At 39.8% G+C, this 25,013-nt stretch overlaps 1 protein-coding gene across 2 annotated transcripts in view; it reads left to right on the top strand.

The window, feature by feature from the left end:
* Positions 1 to 25,013, top strand: part of BEGAIN (brain enriched guanylate kinase associated) — a gene marked incomplete at both ends in the record, with an annotated part of 169,643 nt that overhangs the window by 143,033 nt on the left and 1,597 nt on the right. For both annotated transcript variants that reach the window (XM_080618858.1, XM_080618857.1), the window contains 2 exons: positions 18,434 to 18,541; positions 21,917 to 22,000. In XM_080618858.1, coding sequence (XP_080474984.1) covers positions 18,434 to 18,541; positions 21,917 to 22,000 — 192 coding nt within the window. The remainder of the gene's footprint in view (positions 1 to 18,433; positions 18,542 to 21,916; positions 22,001 to 25,013) is intronic.

The raw sequence follows: 25,013 nt of genomic DNA, 5'->3' as shown, positions 1-25,013 counted from the left end.
CTTCATGATCACTGCAGCCAAGGCTGCCCTTGAGCTTCATGTTTCCTGTCCCTTCCAGTAGATGAGAACAAAGTCTAGCATAGCACCTCTCCTCATTGGCTCCTTTGTCACTTGGAGAAGGAAGTTATCATCAATCATTCCAGGAACCTCCTGGTTTGCTTATGCCCTCCTGTGTTGACCCTCCAAGAGATATTGGGGTGGCTGAAGTCCCCCATGAGGAACAGAGCTGTGAACATGAAGCTGTTCCTATTTATCTACAGGGGACTCATCTGCTCAGTCTTCCTGGTCAGGTGGCCTGCAGCAGACCCCCAGTATAATGTCACCTGACTCTGTACTCCCTTTAATCCTGCCCCATAAACTCTCAGTCAGCTCCTCATCCATTCCTGGGTGGAGCTCCATACACACCAGCTGGTCACTGACACAGAGGACAAAACCCCCTCCTAATCTCCCCTTGCCTGTCTTTCCTGAAGAACCTGTACCGTATCATTCCATTCCATTCCATCACCCCAGTTACAGGAACCACTCCACCATGTCTTCATGATGCCAATAAGATCACAGCCCTGGAGGCTTGTGCACGTCTCTAAATCTTCTTGTTTATTCCCCATGCTATGTGCATTTGCATAGAGGCACTTATGTTGGGTCACCAATGAAGCTGACTTATTGGCTGGAGTGGCTGAAGTCCTTTGCACTGCACTTTAGGTGCTCTCCTGCTGACCTGAAATCCCTCTCCAGGCTCTAGGCATCTGTTGTTGCTGCTGGCATTAAAGTGGTAGGAGTGGGATGGATTTATCTTCCCCTCCTCTAGCAGCTTTAGTTTAAAGCCGTCTTCACTAGTTTGGAAAACGTATGATCAAAGACACTCTTCCTCTTCTCTGACAGATGAACCTCATCAGCCCCCAGCAGACCATGTTTCTCAAAGCAAGTTCCATCGTCTAAGTAGCTGAACCCCTGGTTGTGGCACCAGTCCTGTAACCATTGTATTGATTACCCAGATTTAACTGGCCCTTTCAAACCCTTTCCTTTGAACATGAAGACTGATGAAAAAAACTACCTGCACTCCAAAGTCCCTTACCACCTCTCCCAGGGCTCTATAATTATTTTTGGTATTCCTCAGACTCCTGGCTGTGAAACAACAGCAGCAGATATCAGCCAGTGGACTGTACAAGGCTTTGTGGTCTCTTTGTGACACCCCTGATATGAGGTACGCAGCACACCTCTCTAGAGAGCATGTCAGGTTGGCACATGGGTGCCTCCAACTCCTCAGGAGAGAGTTGCCTACTAGTATCACACATCACTGGCTTTTCTTAGTTGCACTGGTTGTTAAACAGGGAGCAGATCAGGCTGTCTTACTCAGTTCCAGTGTCTTTCCTGACGTGACAGGTCTTTCCAGTCTGCAAAGCAATGAAGCAGTTCTGCAAGGGCACTTTATGCTTTGGGGGAAGTCTCTGTACATGTTGTAGTTTAAAGATCTCACTGTTGGACTTCTATTTTTTATTTTCATTTCTCCTACAGTCCTCATGCTCCCATTCACCTTTATGTCAATGATATGACTCTAGGCCCAAAACAATGGCAGCCTTTCATCTTACTGAGGCTGATGTGGGGTGACCCCTACCAAGGCTTTCCCAGGGAACACTGGACAGACTCATATGGCCATTCAGAGCAGCCCACTACAGCTTAAAGCTTTCACAAAACGCTAAACCCAAGGAGTAGACATGCTGCTCCGGTAATCACCTTCTGCTACATGGACCAGTGAGACACCTCTAGGGGTTTCTTGCTACACTGGGTCACGCAGGGGACATGTACAGACTCAGCCTTCTTCAACTAGGTAACAAGCATCTCACAAACTGTTAGCCAGCTTTCTGCAGGATCTTTCTATCAGTTACAAATTGAAAAAAAAAAATGCATTCTTCAAACACAGTAATTTTTGATTGAAATGTAAAAGGCATGAATGAGATGGGTCAGATGAGTTGATGACAGTGGTCTTCTTGCTCATAGAAAACCCATTAAAAAACATGGTTTTTTTACTGGGTTAGCTACATTATTTATGAATGGCTGGATTTTCACACGAGACAGATTTAGAGAACCAGTAACCTGACACAGCACTTCCTGCCAATTCTTAAGTTTCATTTTTGTTAGCTATCAAATAGCAATTAGGACATTGCTTTCAGTCAACCTTCTGTGTCTAATCTGCTGGAAAATATGGACTTTGAAATCATGCCAGAGTGGTAGGAAGTGTTTCTGTACCTCCCAAGAGTGCCTAGTTTTATTACCACAACAGTTAGAACAGGCTGTGATGAGGTTTAAACAGCATAGATCTTCCATTGCCTGGAATGAAAGGTTTGCTTTTTTCCCCTCTTACCTACCTGTATTAAATTATACTGTAACACATTAAAAAATATCTATATTAGCTTGTGGGGTTTTTTTCCTACAGCTATAACAGGTACATTGAGAGGGAACCAAGCTGTAGTTTTGCTATTTTAAGCCATTAACTGGAGCTAGATTCTGGACCACACATACGGTAGGGACCTTTCCCTACCAGAGCAGGTTACAGAAAGGGATTTTTTAAAGTTTTGATTCACAATATATTTGACCTCCTCACCTTTATGCATCACTTCTACGACTTCTGATGAAACTTGAGAGCAGTGAAAAGGCTTTTTAGCTGTCAGGTTGCCTGAAGTTTAGCCTCTTAGTAGCCTTAAATATACTCACACATAGAGAAATAATTCTCTTATTTTGGAATGGCAGAACAGAGAGAATGCTTGTTAAGATTCAAGGCCAAAGCTAAAAATTAGGGTAAAAGAACCCTCTATACAATCAGAGATTTTGTCTAAAGCCTTGACTCAATTTTTTTATTACTAATGAAAATTAAGACAGCTCTTCAGTGTCCTTCTACATTAGCACATTTCTCTAAAGAAGAAGACCTCAGTTACTGAATAGGAGATTATATTTCTATTCTTAAAGCATAAAATGTTGTGACAGGAACATGTAGAAAACAGCCAGCATGTTAGATGTCAGTGCTGAAGGCAACTAGGACATGCAATATACTATGTTGTGTGGAGGATATGTTCAAACAGAACAATGTGGAAATACAAGGAAAACAGAATCCAATAAAGCAAGTCATAAACTAAAATTTGAGGACAAAGTCAGACTAATTAGATCAAAATTTTCCCTGATTTTAAATCATATTCCTAGAAATACTTTTGATCAACAGCAAGATGGAGGGTGGAAGAAATCAGAAGGCAAGCAACAGGAGGATTTTCTAGAGCAATGCTTTTGGGTCTGGCCTCCATCCTTTAATTTTGTGGTGGTATTCTCTGACAAATATTTCCCATTCCTTCCCAAACTTTATGATTATAAAGAGTACCCCGAAAGTTCTTTTCTGAGGTCTAAGCCATAAGCATCAAACAGCACTGTTTTCAAGCACAAGTCTATTCTTTTTCCTTCCTTTTCTGACAGGTTCGGGGCCTAACTTCCTGCACAAAATTTTTGTTTCCCATAGGCTAATAAAGTCTTACTCTTCAGAGTGAAAAAGTATTATTGGTTATGCCATCTAAATCTCATTTTCTAAATGCCAGAGAACAGTTTACCTTCCAGATCCACAGGCCTGTTCATATTTCCTTGGCAGGAAGGAATAGCTGCCAAATGATTTTGGCATCCATGATTGAATGACCATCCCTTAGAGAAAGGAAAAAAATCCAGATTAACAAAAGAGCAAATTAAAAATAATTAACTTCTTTAACATTGTGTGTTTACCAGGAAGTTCTGTGGTTTAGTTTGCTTCTGGGTCTTGGTTTTTTTTTCCTAGAAAGCTGTGTCTGAAAGTAGATTAAGCAGTAATTGACTTTCAGAGCAACGTCACTTGACAAACAGCACAGTAAAAAAGAAATCAAGTGTGTAAAGATTAGACTGAAAAACACATTACAGAGTTTCCACCTCTGATGCTACTCAGTGTAGCACCCAGATATATACTAAATGCTTCTGCTGTTCTACCTCAAAACTCAGGGTCAATAATACTGGGGAGATTTTCATCTTGCTTCTGTAGGCCTGTGTTTTCCAAATGTGAAGCAGCTCCCTCCTGATTATATTGTAATTGTCATGTTCTTACACCATGCAAAGCCACTATTGTAAGCAGTGCTCGAAAATACCTCCTTCTGACCTAACTGGGGTGATTCATGCCACTTCCCTTGCCACGTGGGACAGAAACCAGTTGATCATCGTTCCTCTTCATTTAGGTGCTCTTAGCAGAAGGTGGAGATCTTGTGACACACTTTGCTTTAAGCTAGAACATTCTTTTACTACCAATTGCAATCCAAATTCAATGAAAACTACAGAAAATGTTGAGCAATATGTCTTAGGGAACACTTGCAAAAAATACATTGTTTTAGAAAAGAGCAGCCTACATAAGCTTCCACCTAAGAGTCTTAAAAGAACTGGCTGAGCAGATTCCCACCTTCCTACTCCATGCTAAATTAAAAATACTTATTAATGTGTCAAGCTGATGTTTATTTTAAATAAGTCTCCGAATGCTGGGATTATTCTAAGAGGTGGAAAATTGCTTGTCTGCACCGGCATCCAAGAGATCAAGCATAGAATGGGGTAAATAGAGGTAGTACAAAACGCAAACTGATTGTTTATGACATTTAGCTACTAGAAAAGTAAATCACAGGAATATAAATAATGGAAGTCAACAGATTTTTATGAAAAATTGTTAAACAAACCACAAATTCTTTAGCAAAGCCAAACAGGTAGATATACGCAGATAGTAAGACATGACAAGTACCATATCATAGGATTGTGATTATAAACCTCTTGTGATACACCATCAAAATCAGTTAGTAATGGGTTGCAGAATTACTAAAAAGACACATTAAAAAAGTAGCAGGCACTGGGATATTTCCATTATGAAAGAGTACTTTCAGAGGACTGGATCAGGACAGCCCAGTGATTGGTACAGTTCTTAGTCTTAATCAGTGTTTCCAACAGTTTCTTTAAAGCAAACATGAAATTACTGCTGATAATAACAGATAAAAAGGATTAGCAACATTCTTAATTGTTAGAAAAAATCATTCAGGATGACCAGTCCCTTTCAATACACTGTGACCATTCAATCAAAACATGCTTTCCCACAAACACCTAGAAGCATAAAATGAAAGGTGCTTTGCAGACGATATAAAAAAAATGGAAAGAGTGAAGTGCAGGAAGGAGGGGGTCATACACTGGAAAGCAGAAATTCAGGAAAGGTCAGTGACTCTGAAAGTCAGACTGGCTGACAAAATCAACATGAGCTCCCAGCAGCATGCCACGACAAGAACAACAAAAATAGTATTTGTATAACCATGAAAAAAGTGAGTATATTAGAATAATAATTTAGCCACAGTTGCAGACAAGAGAAAATCCGGTTTGAAGACAGTGGATGAAGTTCTGATATTTACATTTTTTTAAAGGGTGTGGAAAATCACTCAGGCTGCCTGACAACTGAAAAGTGAGACTGACAATTAAAGAAGCTGCCTCAGCAAGAGACTGAAGGAACTCAGTCAGTGTAGTGAAGAAAGATGACTGACTTGTATAAGTGTCTTCACAGGGAAAAAATGCTAAATATCAGACAGCTTTATAATCAGACAAAGCAAGAATGATGACTACACTCAGGATCCAGACCTGTTCAAACGGGGGAAAGTGTTTGCAAACGCAGAGACATAGAGCTTCTGTTACCCAGGGAAATAGCATATTCTCTATTTCTTGAGGTTTTCTCATTAAAGCTGGTAACAAGTTAGAATCATAGAATCATTGAATAGTTAGGGTTGGAAAGGACCTTAAGACCATCTAGTTCCAACCCTCCTGCCATGGACAGGGACACCTCACACTAAACCAGGTCACCCAAGGCTTCGTCCCACCTGGCCTTGAACACCGCCAGGGATGGAGCATTCACAGCTTCCCTGGGCAACCCATTCCAGTGCCTCACCACCCTCTCAGTAAATAATTTCTTCCTTATATCCAATCTGAACTTCCCCTGTTTAAGTTTGAACCTGTTACCCCTTGTCGTGTCACTACATTCCCTGAGGAATAGTCCATCCCCAGCATCCTTGTAGGCCGCCTTCAGATACTGGAAGGCTGCTATGAGGTCTCCACGCAGCCTTCTCTTCTCCAGGCTGAACAGACCCAACTTTCTCAGCCTGTCTCCATACGGGAGGTGCTCCAGTCCCCTGATCATCCTCGTGGCCCTCCTCCAGTGTTCTTCCAACAGTTCCATGTCCTTTTTATGTTGAGGACACCAGAACTGTACACAATACTCCAAGTGAGGTCTCACGAGAGCAGAGTAGAGGGGCAGAGTCACCTCCTTCAACCTGCTGGTCACACTCCTCTTGATGCAGCCCAGGATACAGTTGGCTTTCTGGGCTGTGAGCACACATTGAAGCCGGCTCATATTCAGTTTCTCATCCACCAACACCCCCAAGGCCTTCTCCGCAGGGCTGCTCTGAATCTCTTCTCTGCCCAACCTGTAGCTGTGCCTGGGATTGCTCCAACACAGGTGTAGGACCTTGCACTTGGCATGGTTAAACTTCATAAGGTTGGCATCAGCCCACCTCACAAGCGTGTCGAGGTCTCTCTGGATGGCATTCCTTCCCTCCCAGCATATCAACAGAACCACAGAGCTTGGTGTCATTGGCAAACTTGCTGAGGGCGCACTCAATCCCACTGTCCATGTCACTGACAAAGATGTTGAACAAGACCGGTTCCAACACTGATCCCTGAGGGACACCAGTCATTACTGATCTCCAGCAGGACATTGAGCCATTGACCACAACTCTTTGTGTGCGGCCATCCAGCCAGTTCTTTATCCACCGAGTGGTCCACCCATCAAATTGATGTCTCTCCAATTTAGAGACAGAGATGTCATCTGGGACAGTGTCAAACGCTTTGCACAAATCCAGGTAGATGACGTCAACTGCTCTGCCCCTGTCCATCAGTTTTGTAGCCACGTCATACAAGGCCACCAAATTGGTCAGGCAGGATTTCCCCTTAGTGAAGCCATGCTGGCTGTCACCAACCACCTCCTTGTTTTTCATGTGCCTTAGCATGCCTTCCAGGAGAATGTGCTCCAAGATTTTGCCAGGCACGAAGGTGAGACTGACTTGTCTGTAATTCCCCGGGTCATCCATTTTCCCCATTTTTCCAATCAACTTACTGAACAACATCCATTTTTCCAATCAAATTACTGAACGTCTATCTCAGCTAGATTCACATTAGTTGCAAAATCCCTTCACGCTGCTCTTCCCTGGGAACAGTTACAGACCGAGAAAAACAAGCCTCCCATGAATTACCAGATTTACGTCTTGGGAGATATGGAGATAGAGATTCAGTCATTTCCTCTGCCAAACATGATTTGTATGCCATTGAGCTAGCTACTTAAAGTAAGCTTCATTTTACCTGATTTTAGGTATCTAAAAGCTAGTTCTCTATTTAGCATGTAAATGTCTGAAGCATTGTTATCCTCAACATCTCTGTCAATCAATGGAGAGAAACAGGCATTATTGGAAAGCTGTTCCTCTGACAATTCTCAAAATTTAAAAAAAAAAAAAAAATTAAAAAAAGATCACTATAAAATGAGGAATTTAATGTTTTGAAAAAATTTTTATGCTGACTGAAACAAGGAAGGAAGGTGACTGGCTTAGACTTAATGACACTCCAGACATATAAATAAAGGGAAGACCTGCCTTAGCCTCTGCTGAAGAGGATATTAATATTCATAAGCTGCTATGAAAATAAGACTTTAAACAATATAACTATGATAAATGATATCACAGAAATCACAGTGTTCAAATTTTTGCAAAGCTCTAGGGTGAAATAAAACTGAATTCTGAGATAGTATGGGACAGTATTCAGACTGTGAGCCAGATCTCTGAATGCCATGAAGGAATACTGAGGGTGTTGAATCCTTGTACGCTTTCCCTAATGGCAAATACAGCTGAAAAGATCTCTTTCTAAAACAAAGGGGTTTTTTTTCATTTTAAAGGGTTATTTTTCATCAGCCTGGCTTTCAAGATGACAAGAAAGTTGTGCCAGCACATCTGATGGGGCCATGAAATGCAGTGTGGCAGCAAAGGCCTTTTAAAACAAAATCATGACTGAAAAAGAAGGACTGTGGAGTTACAGTATAATGCAGAATTGTTAAGGACACAAATGAAATTCCAGTGTAGCTCTGAAATGGCACAGAGGAGGGTAGAGCTGATTCAAACAAGACAGTTGAAGAAAGGTTATGACATTTCTCTTGACCAAAAAGAAGAGTTTCATCTACACAAACTCTGCAGGCAGCAGTTCAAATGACCACCGTGAATGGCAACATAGGGAACATACAGCAGTGAGTTTCCTATCTGCTTGTAGGAGCAAATAATTTCCTAAAAATATATGTTTTATTTTCATTGGATTTGATCCCAGCAGTCAGATGGGAAAGAAGTGTTGCACTTCCTTTATAGTAAATCTCAGTCAGTACATTGTGAAAGCCATTCTGCAGCCTTTCCTTATACCAGAAGAGTTTACTCCTCAAATAGCAGTTAGCAGAAACAGTGGCCTTAATATGAGCATCAAATGTGACTTACCTGACAAAGCTTTATGTGACCACAACCCTGCAGAAAACTTCACCTCAGCTTTCTAGCATACTCCTGCCTACCTCTCCACCCAGGGTATCTCAGCAATCCCAAAGAGGCACAGTTAAACCCATTTAAACAAAGCCCTACAAAACCAACCACTAAAACAGCTCTGCAGAGAGCTGCATTAGGAGGCAGAGAAGATTTGAGTAATATTTTAGCAGGACTGGAAGCAAAATTCTCTCTTTGTTCAAGCAATTTACTTAATGACTCTTTCCCTTTTTTTTTTTTTTTTTTTTTTTTGAGGGGGGTTCTTTTTTCACACTAGTTACTTAATACAGTCATTATACTTGGTTATGGCAGTCTGAATTGTTATGCTTCCAAAAGACGCTATTTAGCAGGATCTGAGGGCCTGGATATTTGAACAGAGCATTTTACTTTAATGAACTTTCCCTGATCTGCCTTGAAAAGAGCTTATAGGGATTTTCTTAGACTGTTCTCAAGGATCTGGGGTTGACTTGGGAGAAAAAACCCCACCAAACCTTAAATAGCTTTACACATCATGAGATTTCACAAAATAAATAGCAGAGATGTTTTTTTAATAAAAAAGGAGAGACCAATTCACACAGAAAATAAAAGAAGCGCATGAGGTTTATTCCCTCTACTGACTTGCAGTTTTTCAGCCAGCTTACCAAATCTGTCCAATCAATATCCCAGTGTATATTAAATAGATTTTAGAGATGAGCAGAATATAAAGGTGCAGACACACTGGATGTGGACATGTTTATAAGAGCTGAAATGAACAAGAGGAAGAGCCCTAGATGTGACCTGGGGTAGTCAGCAGACAGAAGCCTGCAGGATACCAATAATAAAACAATCAGACTAATACCAGGATCACTATCATGACAAGCGCTGCAAGCACTGCAGACCTGCTGGGACTAGCTCTGAGCTGGTCAGGCATCACCAAGCAGGGCTTGGAAACAAATCTTGCTCAGCACAAGTCCTCACTGCAGAAATGGGTCTTGTGCACTCAAGTGCAAGTATAAACATAGAAAGGAAAAGTCAGTCTTGCCACAGGAGTGTGATAAATCAGAGCAAACTTTTCTGAGAGAGAAGTATCTTAACTCCCAAGAGAGAGCATTTAGCTGAACAGTTATTTTAAGACAGCAATTACAAGGGGAAAGGGAGGGGAGTTTATTTTTTCTTCTACCCAACTAATTATTAAGAAAAAAATGTCAAAAGATGACAGGAAATGTGAATTTAAAGATTCCTAGAGCTGAACAAAATATTAAAGAGCAAAGTACTGTAAATAGTCTAGCTTTAGTTTTGGTTGGGAAATTGCCCTTGCTTAGGTACTCAACTCTAATTAGAATTCACTTGAATATTAAAATGATCTTCAATTAATATGAATTATATAAGATTCCAAAGTTCAGAATCCTATCTTCTTCTTCCTAGGCCATTTTATTTCTTTACTCAGAGTAATTAACGCAGCTTTCTCGTCACAGTCCATTTAAGTAGAGTCTAAGCAATAACCTTTCTCCAGTAATTTCTCCATTTCCATGGCTAGTAAGTTTGAGCATCAAAAAACAGTCATTAGAGTGACATCTTCAAGCTGCAAGCTTGATGAGCCTACTTTGTGTGGCCTGCAGTAATGATAGTTTTCTTTTTCTGCCCATTCACATAACTTTTCTTTTTACAAAACATTTTGCTCTTTACCAGTAGCTCAGTTGAAGCCTCTATTCCTTTCATTTCACTATGACCATATAATTATTTTTAATTATTTTGATGAGCTCCTAGGTAAAATCACAAAATTAAAAAAACTTAATCTATGGCAAGGGCAGACAATCGAGTCTTTTCCTGAGCCAACCAAAGGCTCATACAGCTCTCACTTCCTTTTATCCCATATATTCACCATAAGAAAGACCTGTCACTTTGGAATAATGTTCCTGCCACTCTTTTTCACATGTAAGAGCTCCAACACAACATAGATTTTTGCAGTAGGTAAGTCCTTAGGCACAAGACATATCAACAGCATATTCTCTGACCCTCCCTGAAAAAAAAGCATTTTAAAAACCTAATGTCATACATTTGTCTCTGAAGAGTGCAGCCTTGCCTGCACCCTTGGCAACTTGGAAACAGAAAATCACTTTAAATAAATATGTAATATAGCATAGAATAAATATAATGATTTAGTCACTCCTTACTGTAATGTAACAGCATTCCTGAAAGCCAGCCTCTATTAACATTAAGAAGAGGTGTTGAGACAAGGATGGGTGTTCTGGGGATTACTGCAGTGGGAAGCAAAATGAGACAGTGATACATCATGAAACGCAGTCAGGATGCTCCTACAGCCTCTGCATATGTCCCTACATATTCCTGCAGGAGTTTTTTTGTAACTTGACAAAGAATTACCTCATAAATTAGCTAAATATTTGTCTCTTTTTCTCTAGTTGCTTGTAAAGATGGACATTCTTAAACAGACTAGTGAGTTCAGTGAGTCTGTAAGTAAACAGCTCCTTTCGATAATCAGTTTACTCTTAAACCAAAATCAGACCATTATGCAAAGAACTAAAACCAAAAATGCAATAAGTAGTAAATGGTGCTCTCCACCAATGATCAGCAGCGAATCCTGCACCTCAAGGATTATGTTATGAACTGGTGTCAGTTGATGTAGTTTCATTATTTATTCAAATGTCTTTTCATTATTCTTACCTGTTCTCAACTTGTCAGGTTGCTGTTTTTATCACAGTTTCTGCCCATGGGTGCAAGTGAGTTTTAGTAGGGGATATCCATTGCTAGGCTCTTAACTGGCAGATAGACTCATGTAGCTCCAAAACATCCATAAACATGCACACGCATAAACACATAATCTGTCACGTTAACATGAAGATCTGCAGAGCTGAAACTAACATGCAGTAATGCTAAAAGTCAAGAACAACTGCAGAGAACACCCAGTAATATCTACAAATCTAAACCATATTTTGCTTTTTTTATGAGCCAATTGATAAAACATGCTATGCATATGGTCTATGGGGAAGTACTGTAAATAATGCAAGCTGTTAACAGTAAGTTACTATAGATAAGAGTTTGTATTTCCACCACAAGTTTTCTAATCTTTGTTTTCCTTACATTATTGGATATACTCCTGGCCAAGTCATCTCTCTCCAGTACCCTGTTTTCTATTTAAGACCCTGCCAGCAAGCTAAGAGGCCTCTTGGTTCAAGGACTGTATCTGAAAATTGTGCCTTGCTCAGCAGAGACCATGACACAGCTGGATGGAAAGAAGAGGGTACATAAGCTTGAACAAAGCTACATTCTTACCTCTCCAACAAAGAAATTTTTCACACCTGGTGGGAGAGACTATTACATACTCTCCCAACTTTCAGTTCCACAGGGGACAACTACTTTATTTATTTCTCAGCAGGATCTGAGATATGCACTGACAGATGCTATAAAACAAATTCATCCTTACTCATCATTGAAGTATTGTCACTGAACAGTCACTGAGCATGCATGGAGCATCTGAGTGCCCTTTCTTTGTGATAGATAACACACTCTCATACTCCATTATTAGTGTAACTATCTGAAATAATTAGATGCTGCTTCACTGACTCGAGAAGATATGAATTCACGTGCACCATGTCTAACCTGAGGTCTGTTTGAAGTCTTGATGGAATACCAGGGAAAAATATAAATGAACTTGTGCCATATTCAATGCATACTTGTTCCCTATTTTATTACAACCTGGTGATGTATTAATTGTATATTCAATCTTGCATAACAACAGGAACATTTACCTCTATGGCAGATTTAATTATTTGCTAATAACAGGATTTTAAAATACCATGCATTGTAACAACCCCAGATGCTGAATACTAGTTATCACAGCAGTCAAGTGAAATATGGTAGCAATAATTTGTTACAGAACTCACAGAATCACAGCATGGTTGAGGGTTGAAGGGGTCATCTTGTCCAATCCTTCTGCTCAAACACCTAGAGAAGATTGCCCATGACCACATCCAGATAGCTTTTGACTATTTCTTAAGATGGAAACTCCACAACATCTCTGGGCAACCTTTCCCAGTGCTCAGTCACATTTACAATAAAAGTATTTCCTGGTGTTCAGGGGAAACCTCCTGCATTGTAGTTATGTCTGTTGCTTCTTATCCTATCACTAGGCAGCGCTTCAAAGAGCCTGGCTCTGCCTTCTACCCTCTCTTCAGGATTTATACACATTTATGAGATCCCCCTGAGCCTTGTCTTCTACAGGCTGAACAGTCCCAGCCGTCTTAGCCTTTCCTCATAACAGAGATGCTCCAATCCTTTAATCACTTTCCTGGCTATTTGTTGGTTCCTCTCTCCAATATGTCCGTGTCTCTCTTGTACTGAGGACCCCAGCTAGATACAGTGCTCCACATGTGGCCATGCCAGTGTTGAGTAAAAGGGAAGGGTCATCTCCCTCAGCTTGCTGGCAATATTTCTAATGAAGCTCTGGTTACCTTTTGCGTTATCCACAGCAAGAGCACAGTGCTGGTTCATGTTCAACTTGATGTCCACCTGGTCCAGGTCCTTTTCTGCAAAGCTGCTTTCCAGCTGGGTGGGTTCCAGCATACATCAGCGCATGGCTTTGTTCCTCCAAATGCAGAACTCTTCACTTCTTGTTGAACTTCATGAGGGTCCTGTCAGCCCATTTCTCCGACCTGTTGAGGTCCCTCTGGATGGAAGCACAATCCTCTGGTGTATCAGCTGCTCCTCACGGTTTTCTGTCATCTGCAACTGCACTGTTTTGTCCTTCATAAGATGATTTCAATGAGATTATAACGTGCCTCCTTAAAATATGCAGACCTTATATAAAGAATACCCTGTAAGAACTTGTTTGCTGACTGTGATCCACACAATGCTAAACATATTGCAGTTGCTTAGCAGACACATTACAGCACCAATTAATATTTACAAAGAAAACATCATGAGTAGTCCTCTGTGAAAAGTAATAAGGTAACAGTGTTACACTGGTCTAAAAAGGTGGGGAATTTCTCCTCCGGAAGTGCTATCTTCCTCCTGGACAAACACAGTAGTGAAGAAAAAAGTTCTGCCTGTATTCCACATCCAGAAACAGCTGAGTAAACCTCTGTCCAGGCATTCAGGATGGGATACCTTTGCCACCTGGATGGTATTCGTTACTGAACAAGTCTCTCTTTCTGTCTATCATTCAGGCATTACTTATGAAGGGCTATTTCTGAAGGAATGCTGCTGATCACTAATACCTTGATGGTCACTACTACCACTGGATTATTCTCACAGTATCATTGAAATGTTATACATTGAAATGTTCCTTACAGGAACATCAAGAGCAGATTGTCATGGTTTAAACCCAGACACGCAGCTCGTTCACTCACTCTCCCCCTTCCTCCCCCCACTCCCGGAGGGATGGAAAGGAGAATTAAAAGAATGTAACTCCCAGGGGTTGAGATAAGAACAGTCCAGTAACTAAGGTATAACACAAACCACTACTGCTACCACCAATAATGATAACGATAAAGGAAATAACAAGGGAAGGGAATACAACACCTCATGACCCGTCGGCCAATATCTCGCCCCCACCCAGCAGTGAACTAGCCCTTCTGGGTAACTCTCAGTTACCTCCTGGGCATGACATGCTATGGTATGGAATACCTCTTTGGTCAGTTTGGGTCAGGTGTCCTGCCTCTGCTTCCTCCCGGCTTCCCCTCCTCCCTGGCAGAGCATGAGACTCACAAAGTCCTTGGTCAGGGTAAACATTTGAGCAGTAACTAAAAACATCGGTGTTATCAGTGCTGTTCCCAGGCCAAAAGTCAAAACCACAGAGCTGCACCAGCTACTAAGAAGGAGAAAAAATGACTGCTACTGCTGAACCCAGGACACAGATTTTCTTTGCCATGTTTGAAAAGGCTGACATTTCCACAGACCTGCATTGTTCATTTGCAAAAATTGAGAGTGATTTCAAAAAGTCTCTACACATCTCAAAGCTCCCACAGGAGAGCAGAGATGACAGTAAGCAGCCTAGCCTAGACTAATAGGCTGACACTGCTTTACGGCAGGACATATTGCAGACGCTGGAAAGCCTTGAAGGGAGACTGAAACATTACCAGAGAGACAGACAGCTTTTAGGCTGCTCCATTTCTGCTGAACGACTAGAGTAGGAACCTTTGCAGATCAACTAATATGAAAGAAAAGAAGATCTTTTTATCCAGCTTTTCCCCTTTTCCAAAATACACTTCTCTATTAATTATTTCATGCTGAATCAACCTACCAAGACTCTTTTCACCACATTTATGCCACAGATAACAGATGCAGTGATTAGATTATGCCAAACACTTTTGAAAGTGACACCTTATATTTTTATGGATCTGTAAATATATGAGGGATGTTGTCACTATGATAAATACAAATTATAATACAAACAAGGTTTCACACAGAGATCATATCTTTTATTATATTTTATTTTATTTTTTTAATTCTTTCATCAGATCTGAGAAGGAGGCAGTGAGGCTTATCCAGGCTAGGAACAAGGTCTCTGAGCGCTTGGATCTCCCAACATTATTATGAGGGCTTTGCACTGCTGGAGTCACCCAGGAGTACACATTTGTTCTGACTCAGACATGGGCACATGGTTGCAGTTCTCTCGTGTTAATCAAACACTATGGAGCTGTATTCTTCTATGCTGGCTCTGTGCCAGGGAAGGAGGCAGGGGCAAGATGCACTGAGCTGACTCAACAAAGATTTCTGAACAAAGATCAGTCAGAAGCTGAGCCCTTTCCAGCCTGTAGCTATGGCATTTTGGAGTGGACCCCAGAAACCCTCAACCCAGCTGCAAGCTATTGGCATATCAATAACACCATTAACTTAATCTGTTACTGAGTTTTGAGAGAGAGGTTGTTAGCACCTCCAGAGCAGGAAACAGTGACAAAAGGAGAGAAGAGACATCACCGTCCTTACAGAAGAGCAGGAGGACCAAGCATCTAAAAGCTACCAGAAATAGAGGGAGCTGCCAAAAGTGTTTATAAGTGAAATAAGCATTTCTATTTGTAACTCACAATCACAGCATTGATATTATGATTCCCATCTGCCTTTCATCCCTCTCTGACATCTATACCTGATGCTGAAAAATATTGCCTGACTGGAACTGGAGAGCTCAGATTTGCAGTCCCCAGTAACCAGCAATCCTTCTAATGCAGTGATCCAGCACTACCATTTACTCCAGCTGCACTGTTTTTCCAAGGTGGTGTCAGGGTTAAGTCTCTGTTCTCTTGTTGCCACCTCTGGACCACAGTAACATCCATCTGAAACCCTGAACTTTCAAAGATGGACACACAGTATGTGGTCCGCATGCAAAAGCCCTTCAGGGGTCCTATCCATCCTTAGGCCAGTTCATTTTGCTACAATGAGACAGACTCTTTGCTTTATGTCAACAACACTGATCTCAAAAGCAACATGCACATGCAAACATATACTGGTGAAGAAGACTGGGAATGGCCTCTTTCTCGCTCTGCCTCCTCCACAGCACTGCTGGGATGTTCATTATTTCAGTGTTTATCTGCTGACCTGTAGAGTATAAATTTAGAATGAGGCAAATTTTACAGTTCAATAAATACAGAATATTTTATAAAGTCACACTTGGTCAGAGAGAAAGCCTGAAAGTTATCATAACTGAAATAAAAGGAATCCATAATTCAGTCAGATTCAGAATTACTCAAAGCAATGGAAAGTACTGCATCCAAAACTTGATTCTTCTGTCTGTCTACGAGTTTCTTTCTGCTGAAGGCTATAAATCATTAATCAGATGATCTTTCATGACCTGTAAAATATATGTCAATATATAGTTCAATTTAGTTAGGCAAAAGCAACACATACTGAAATCAGAGAGACCTAGAGCAAAAGGCAATCCTACAAGTCAGCTGCCCTGGCACTGACAACTTTTCATGCAAGGATTGATAAAATCTATATTTGGAAGGTTAAGTCTATACTTGGTAGACCTGGATCCTTCAAAAGCATGAAATCACTTGGAAAATAGAGGGGATATGTTTTTCCCAGGTACTTAGGTAGTCACTCGTCTACCTCATTACACAGCTAAATACCTTTGAAAATATAATCTTCAGTCTTACTCTCAAAACAGTCAGATTTCCAGAGGTGTACAGATGTCCAGGAGGTCTACAAAGTGCCCGGTTGCTTAGTTCACAACAAAATCAATTAGAGTTGAGGGCTTCATATAAAACTATGTAGATCTGCCTAAGAAAAATACTAGCTCCTAAGATCATGTGTCTTGTTAAAATCAGTTGAGGTTGGAGCTCTTGCAAGCTCTGAAACCCATGCTTTGGCTTTCCATGATATAGCTCTCCAGGCAGCTAGCAGATGCACTTGATCCATGGGAACGAGGATGGGAGAGGTGTCAAGCCTGAACCAGCCTCAAGGCACAGCTGGGCTGTGAGGACAGAGGTCTTGCAACAGCAGGGAACAGATAAAAAAAATGCTGACATAGACACAGGCTAATCCAGACCTTCACAAAGATATTTAAATCATATCTGTGCTGTTCAAAGCAAGCAGTGGGCATGCTTAGACCATTTAAGAAGATGTTTTTCTTTAAATAGCAACTTAGCACGAGAGTTGCAACTTCCAATATAATCACCTTTGTTTAATATAGCATGGTGCTTTGCAGCTGGATAATTAACCTTGATATTCATTCACACTTCAAAACATAGAATTCCCATTGCTGTCAATTAGCTGACAATGTCGTGTGTGCGTTAATGGAAGATTTTTGTGTGACTCTAGAAATATCACATTTGGGAAATTTCAGGAGCTAATACAGTAATCCCACTGGAGAAAGTCCTTCACAAATTACTTTAACAATTAGAATGGGAAGTGAGATTGTGAATTAGTCACTGTATTGAGTTCACCAAATGAAGCAGGTGTACATTAAAGTTTACCCTCCTTTCTGTTCTTATTGCAATGCTCCAGATAACTGGCAAACCTTCTTGTTATCATGGTCTTGTACAACTCTGAGCACAAAAGAAGATGCCTTGATCTCAGCTGGAGCATTCAGAAGCTACCATACTTCTCAATATTTACATATGCCTGGAGGCAGGATTATAAATGACTGTTTCAAAATAATTTTTGATATATGAAGCAGTGCAATAAACACTGCAACATGAAAATGGAACACAGTACAGAATGGACCACTGGCACTTTTCCTGCTGATTTCTTTGCATTTATAATAAAGAATTCCAGTCTACTCGTAACAAGATTAAATTAGTGGGAAGGTAGAGGTTTTCCTGTTATCCCACAGGGGGTTGCATTCTGCTAATGAGTGTTAACCCTGCAATCAGGCAAACATTCACCTTGAGAAATGAACAGCCTCACTCAGGGTTTTTAAAGCAGCCAGAACAGTCAACAGCTGAAAAGGAAATTGGCTCCAACACAGCTACTTTCCTTTTTCAATATTGTTATATCTCTCCAATAAGAATGGGGGCTAATGGCACAACTGAAACATTCTTGTAGCAAAAGCCAAGATCAGTCCAAGTCCCTTCCAAGTTAGAAACCCTATCTTGTGATGAAGAAGGAGTAGCTGATGCTCAATCAAATGCTTTTGCACAGGCTAGCTATGGCCTTTTGTGAAGGTTTCTAATGTGAGTTCAGTTTGACCTGCATATTGTCAATGTACTTTGCCTCATTTGCTGAGGGAAAATACAAAAAAACAGGGAGGAGGGGGGAAGTCTGTTGTGCTTTTCCCTGGATTTGAGAGTTACATCAACCTTTGGGCCTTTTTCTGAAATATTCTGACAGTAGAAAAAATACTCACTACTCCATTTTCTACACAGGGTCAACATTATGAAGAGGAAAAACGGGCTTTGAGCCATGAAATAATTGCACTCAATAATCACTTAATAGAGGCCAAGGTGACAATAGATAAGTTGTCAGAAGATAATGTAAGTATCTAATTATGGATACATCTTGATACTATGTTCAGAAATAAAGCCATGCACTGCCCATGAATTTAAAGATTAATTTCCTACTGTTTACACAAAATGTAACTTGTCACCTCAATAGTTATAATTCACGTTTATTGTTCCATTATTTTGTAAATTCTGTTCTCCTTGTGCTATAGTATTGGGCTTAGAAAACTGATGAAAAAATGTTCTGAGAAATGGCAATATTCCTGTATTGATTTTGCCATCAGTTTCAATCTTGTACAGCAAACTGGTAGAAGCACATGCTCAGAGCTGTTGTGTGGACACATGTGTGGAGTGAGAACTGACCATAAGAATTTAAGTACAGACCCCTACATTTCCTGCAGTTCCTCTGATCTTTCAGTCTTTGCTCACTGAAATGAGATGCCCAGAACAAGTGAGCTCTACTAGCAAAAGGTAGGATTGACCCAACCTGGTTGCTCGATTATTGGAAGGAGAGGGAGTTAGGTTTTCCCCTGCTGTGGCTCATGTGTGACATTTTACTTGTCTCTGTGGGGAATGAAAAAGGGAACCTCTCTTGCAATTGTCACCCTGCATCTCTTTAAACTCTGCTGAAAACTGGCATGCACACTGCAGCTGGCAAGATGATAAAATCCTTCTGGGGCAAGAAAGGCAGCAAAGAAAGGAAGATTGCAGGCATTTAGTTCATTATTATGCCATTCCTTAGACACTTAATAAAAAATTCATCTGCAGAAGACATGTTTCTGTTAGCACTTATTTTTCAGCATCTTACATTCAAACTTCCCATATTTCATATGAATTCTTAATCATATCAGGGAGCATTTGATCCCATTAATATGCCTCTTGATGTGAATTGTGCCTGTGCAATTAATAGCTTTCCAATGGAAACAAAGAGTTCACAATCTGATTCTTTTCTTTGATAGAAATTGTGTTGAAACAACAGTTACTTTATAAATCTAATAGTTGTAGCTAATGGAATGTGGTAAACGCAATGGGCTACGTTTAGATTTTATAAGCACAGATATACATCAAGAGTAACTCTGCTGAAACCAGTGGAGTTATTTGAGATTTAAAATAGAGGGGGAAAAAAATTGTAAAACTCTCCCAGTAAGTATGCATGCATTTACACTACTTCATGGGGTCAGGTTTGGGCCCAATTTGAAGAAGAGTTTTCAATATTCATAGCTTTTAAAAGGCAGCTTACACTGATTCAAAAGCCTCAAAAAACAGTACCATTTCTTTATACTTGAGGTTGATTCACGGACAAAATTCTGCCCTTAGTTATGTAGCATCACAAATGAAAATAAAGGATAAATTCCAAATTTTAAAATAATGAACTAGGAAACAAACTATTAAGATTATACCTAATAAGTAAAGTTGGTGTTAAACTGAAGAATCCTACATGAGGAGAACATCTTTTTGTCTTGCCAGTATTTCTTCCTTCAGTTATGTTACCCCTTAATCTTCTGACAGATATGTAAAATTATCCTTTTGATGCAAATACATGTTTTAGATCATGGGAAACATTTTTGGCATTAATTGCCAATTACTGTTCTAGCTGCCACATATGTGGCTTGTTACCATTCAGGTAAACTATAAAGGACAGAGTCACTCCAGTCTCATGTACCAGCATATGGAGAACAAAGTACACGTGGCACTTTCAACTCACATGTCATTCTTCTGTAGTAATTTTTAAAGCTGCTAAAAATAAAGCGTCAGGAATGCTTTTTGTACTCTCCATGACAACCACTTCACAGAAACAAAGGCACACAGCTTTTGAAGAAAGGATTTGATTTTGGAGTGATTTCATTTTTGTGTGCCTACTAATGCCATAGGGGACCTGGAGTACTTGTCTGTGTTATACATTGCACAGCATTATGCTTTTAATGTGCATGTAACATGTCAGGATCACGTGTGCACACAACATATTTTGCTTCTAAATTGGATTCTTGGATTCCTACTGTTTGCTGCTTCACAGGAATAAAACCAGGAATAAACCCAGGAATTTTTCAGGAATAAAAACAGTGTCTGCTAATACAAAATTTAAGACCTACATAAATGAATGCATCTCCCCAGCACATTTAAGGCAGAAGTGTTGTGTATGTAGGCTTACACAGACACAAAAAAAACCCTAATACAAACCAAGAGTATCTACAGACCGTTGAATATGAAGATATAATGAACTAATGGTTATAGGAAAACTACATTTACAAACCCCATGCCTCACAGACTCCCAGGAACATCTTGTTGCACCTGATATTACAGAATACCTTAAAATGGCATTTCAAAGCAGAGAGAATTCCTGCATTTCCTTTTCATATAAAACTTCTGCATATGATAAAATTATAGCATTAATTCCATAGAAAAATTAAATATTTAAATTGTTTCAATATTCAACACTTTTTTTTCTGTAAACATTTTCTGATTTTCACAGATTAACACAGCCTAGTGTCCATACTACCTTTATGCTTTCTCCATCTATGTTCACCTGTGAAGTCAACTTCTGAAGCCAACATTTTTGTAATGGCACCTAGATCAGGGAAAGCAACATACAACTCTTACCTCCAGGAACCCGAAGATACTGTTGAAGGATACAGTTACACAGCCATTAAATTTAGATGAAGAACAAATCTATGTACTGAACTTTCCCATTAAATAGGCTGTGGGAGCCATTTAATACAAAACCAATATAAGCAGCTTGCTTAAATTTCCTTTTTCCCTGTGTGGAATTCTCATGGTAATTTTTTAGCCAGTAAAAATATCCTGTTCTGCAGCATCAAATATTTGCAGTGAGATTTAATATAATTGTATGGTTCTGTTCTGCAAGATATGGAAGGAGTCAGGAACCAGCAAGGACGTTTCATAAAGAGACAAAGGCCTTCTTTTTAAAAAACAATATAATGTATATTTCTGCAATGAATTTCTCCCACAGTCTCATAAGATTATCTAAGCATTTTCTAAAGTAGCATCTTAGCACTGATCTGGATAATACTCAGTAAAAATTGTCTGTTCTTAAATTTTCTTTTCACTTAAAAGATCATGTTTATTTTAACCTTCATAGCACCATGCATACTAACAGTATAAAGTCCAGTTCCTAATGGTAAGTATCCATCTTTTGAAATGCAGATTACTGTTCTGTAGTAATAGTTCTCAAAATTTTCTGCTTAGTAATTTTGTCAGCTCTCAGGAGCAAAGGAGCAAATGTCTCAGGACCATGCAAGAAACAAGGAATCTTAATGCATGTAAAAGTTGAAATATGCTCCAAATTTCCCCCAAGTCAATTTTTAAAAGATTCTGCAGGCATGGAAGAAAAGCTGAAAGCCACAAGCCATTTGCAAACTTTAAAAAACAGGCTATTTTTTGTTTTTCTAGGAGCTCTATAGGAAGGACTGCAATTTAGCTGCTCAGTTGCTCCAGTGCAGCAAGAATTACGACAGGGCACATAAGCTTTCAGAGGTAATGTGACCGACCTTGGTGAATATTCAAAGAAATAAATATTTTATGGAAAACTGGTTATTTTATATGTGTCAATTCCAGAACTTTTTTGCCCTTAAGGCTTTGTTTTCCACACCCCCCACCCTCTTTAACCAACAGGAGGGCTTGTGCACCTCCTGGTATTCTGTGCAGCTGAGGGAGGTGCTGATGAAATCACAGCCAGTGATGGAACTTGGAGGTACTCTTTTCCCCAAAACCTCTGGTGTACAATAGAAAGGGCCTGCACTAATCACATGAAAAACAAAGACTTTAGCAAAACCAAAGTGCTGAGAAATCTGGAATGCAAAATGCTGTGGGGAAACTGGGCAGTGAGAGCAGGGAAATGACATGCTACAAGCATCAGAGATTCTGATACTATCAGTTTTCCTCCTGAAGCTATTTTCCAGTCCAGCTAATTTCTAAACCCGAATTTCAAAATGGACTGACAGAACAAATAACTTTTTCTAAAGCAAGCACAGCATTGAATGATTGATTTTCAAGGTGTAAACTTTAATTAGTTACTTCCAAGGAAACTAGCCTTGAGAAACGGACTCTTTAAAGGGGAGGTAAATATTGTCTTGGTGATCAAGGCTACCTTTAGGGATGCAGGCCCTACACAAAGCAATAGCACCTCCCTCATGTACATTGCTTTGGTGAAGGTCACAAGGAAAGCCTTCCTTTCATCAGTCCCATCAGCTTAATGTCTCTTCAAATGGTCTCTCTTGTGCAGTTCTGCAATGGAATGATGCAAAATTGAATGTGGAATGTATAAACCATTTCTAAGGCAGTAGATGGCTTCGGAGCACTAAACAACCCTGGTAAATAAAGATATAGCAAGACTCTTCCATCAAATGGGCAGTGATTTTCTAGAATGGAGACAGAACTTCCAAATTAACCATTATCTTGATTCTGTTATTTTTTCCCAGTTATTGACTTCTCTTAGCAATTCATATCCAGAAATTATCATTACTCATATTGAAAGTACCCTACTGGTTAGCAATAATTAGGACCTGAAAAGTACTTAGTGATTCACTTGCAGAAAACTATCACAAATGTGAGACCTCTCAACAATTTTCCAGACTGTCATACACTTGATTAAATAGGCAGTCTTCACTCTTAATTCCATGTATTTATTAATTTAGTAAGTGTGAATATGCCATCACAGACAATAAATTCCTTACAAATGTGAATATTGCCTGACAAAGTATTGTATATTATCCAGAAGCCTAAACTACACTACAATATAGTAATGTGACAGCAATGTCATTTTAGTAATTCCAGTTTCCAGTGCAATGCCCAGAAAATAATGTTTGTTTTCTTAATGAATTTCATAGTCTAAATAGCATATATAAAATAGATCAAACAGTGGTATTACAGGATACTAAAATGCTAACTGCCCCAGAGAGCAGTTTTATGTTAAATGAACTGTATTTCTTTGCCTCATTTCTGTGGCAATTTAGAGTAGCCCTATTTTACAACCTGTTTATTCAATCTTTGTTGCATTTGTTCTTGCCATAACTAATATTGCTGTCTGCCAGCAGATTGGCAATATCTTACTCTTTATTTCCAATGGAAGACATATAAGCCAATTAAAAACCTAATGATTAATTGAAAATCCTGGAAGGCCTGTTGATTGAAAGAACAGTCATCCTCCTTCACATTAACAAGAATGCCATTTCACAACATGCCATATTTTGAATACATTGACTTTTGGGGATTAAACCAACTTCAAAAACTTTCCAGTGAAGCTAAAAGAGGAGCTCTATATCTTGTATATCTATAACATGTAAGATGGTTACAAGGAACAGGCACCTTAAATTTCTCTTGCCTAAAGTATAGGGGAGGGGGATGACTTCAGCATTTGTAGGGTTTACTCCCCTAGAGAAACAAAGTAAAAGAAAGAGTGAGATCCTTAGGGCTAGAAGGATAACCACTGGTTACTTGGTAGAGGAACTTGATTTCTACTTAAAATAATAAAGTGCTGAGTCAATAAAAATTTAGTCAAGCATCCAAGGACGAAATTCCTAAGTGGTGCAAATCAACATGGATTTCAAGGGAGCTATCACAGTCACAAATTCAAAACTTAGTCTAAACAGGAGTTCTGATTTCCAGCAGGAAATACTGAGTGACAAACATCATGCAGCTGTCTCTTATATCCCTGTCTGATCATTGATAGACATCTGAAATGAATAAGGCAGATAAAAAATGACTGGTGATACCTGCATAGACATTACCTACCAGACTTTCAAGCCACACCAAGGAATATGGTCTCTCAGTCTCTTCTGGTCTATATGACAAAATGGCAGGTGGAATTGCTGTCCACAGAGCTGATCCTGACTTTCTGCAAAAACTATATAATTTCTGATGCATAGCAGACATTGATTAATTCTGACTACTCTGCCACAGGAACCATAATGTGAATTCAAGCCTCAGCTCTTCTTTTTGTCAGGGTAGTAAAGAAATCAGAAAAGCAGTCAGCTAGCATCTGCTGGAAGAGGGGTACATGTTGAGGCTTATGTGGTTTGTTGATCTGACAAGCCCATATCCAACTGCTGGGGCAAGGAAACTGGTCTGATTTTTTTCTTCCCAGCTGCTGTCATAGCAGCAAGTACCACTGTTTTAAGTGTCAGAGAAACCAACTTTCCTACCTCTTCAAACAGCATTGTTTATCAAATGTAATGCCGGAGGGCAGCAGCCAATTTGGCACTGGGTTGGAGGCAAGATGAGCTCAAAGAAAGGCAAAAGAAAAACAGAATAGACCTGATCTCTTCCTTGTCTTTCCTCTTCCCAGCAGAGACCTCTGTACCCCCTCATTCCAAATGCAAATCGCACCCATGCACACTCTTCGGGAAGTGTTGCTGTAAGCTACAGTTCCCTACCTGCCTTTTTAAGACTGTTTTCTACCTTCTTTATATCATTTCTATCCAACCTGAATCAATTTGGAAGGAAACCTTTCAGTTTCAAAATGCTTTCAATGAAGGGAAGCAGCTGAACA

This window comes from Psittacula echo, assembly GCF_963264785.1.
Source record: "Psittacula echo genome assembly, chromosome: 5".
Taxonomy (NCBI): Eukaryota; Metazoa; Chordata; class Aves; order Psittaciformes; family Psittacidae; genus Psittacula; species Psittacula echo.
This window is presented reverse-complemented; position numbering and strand designations above follow the sequence as displayed.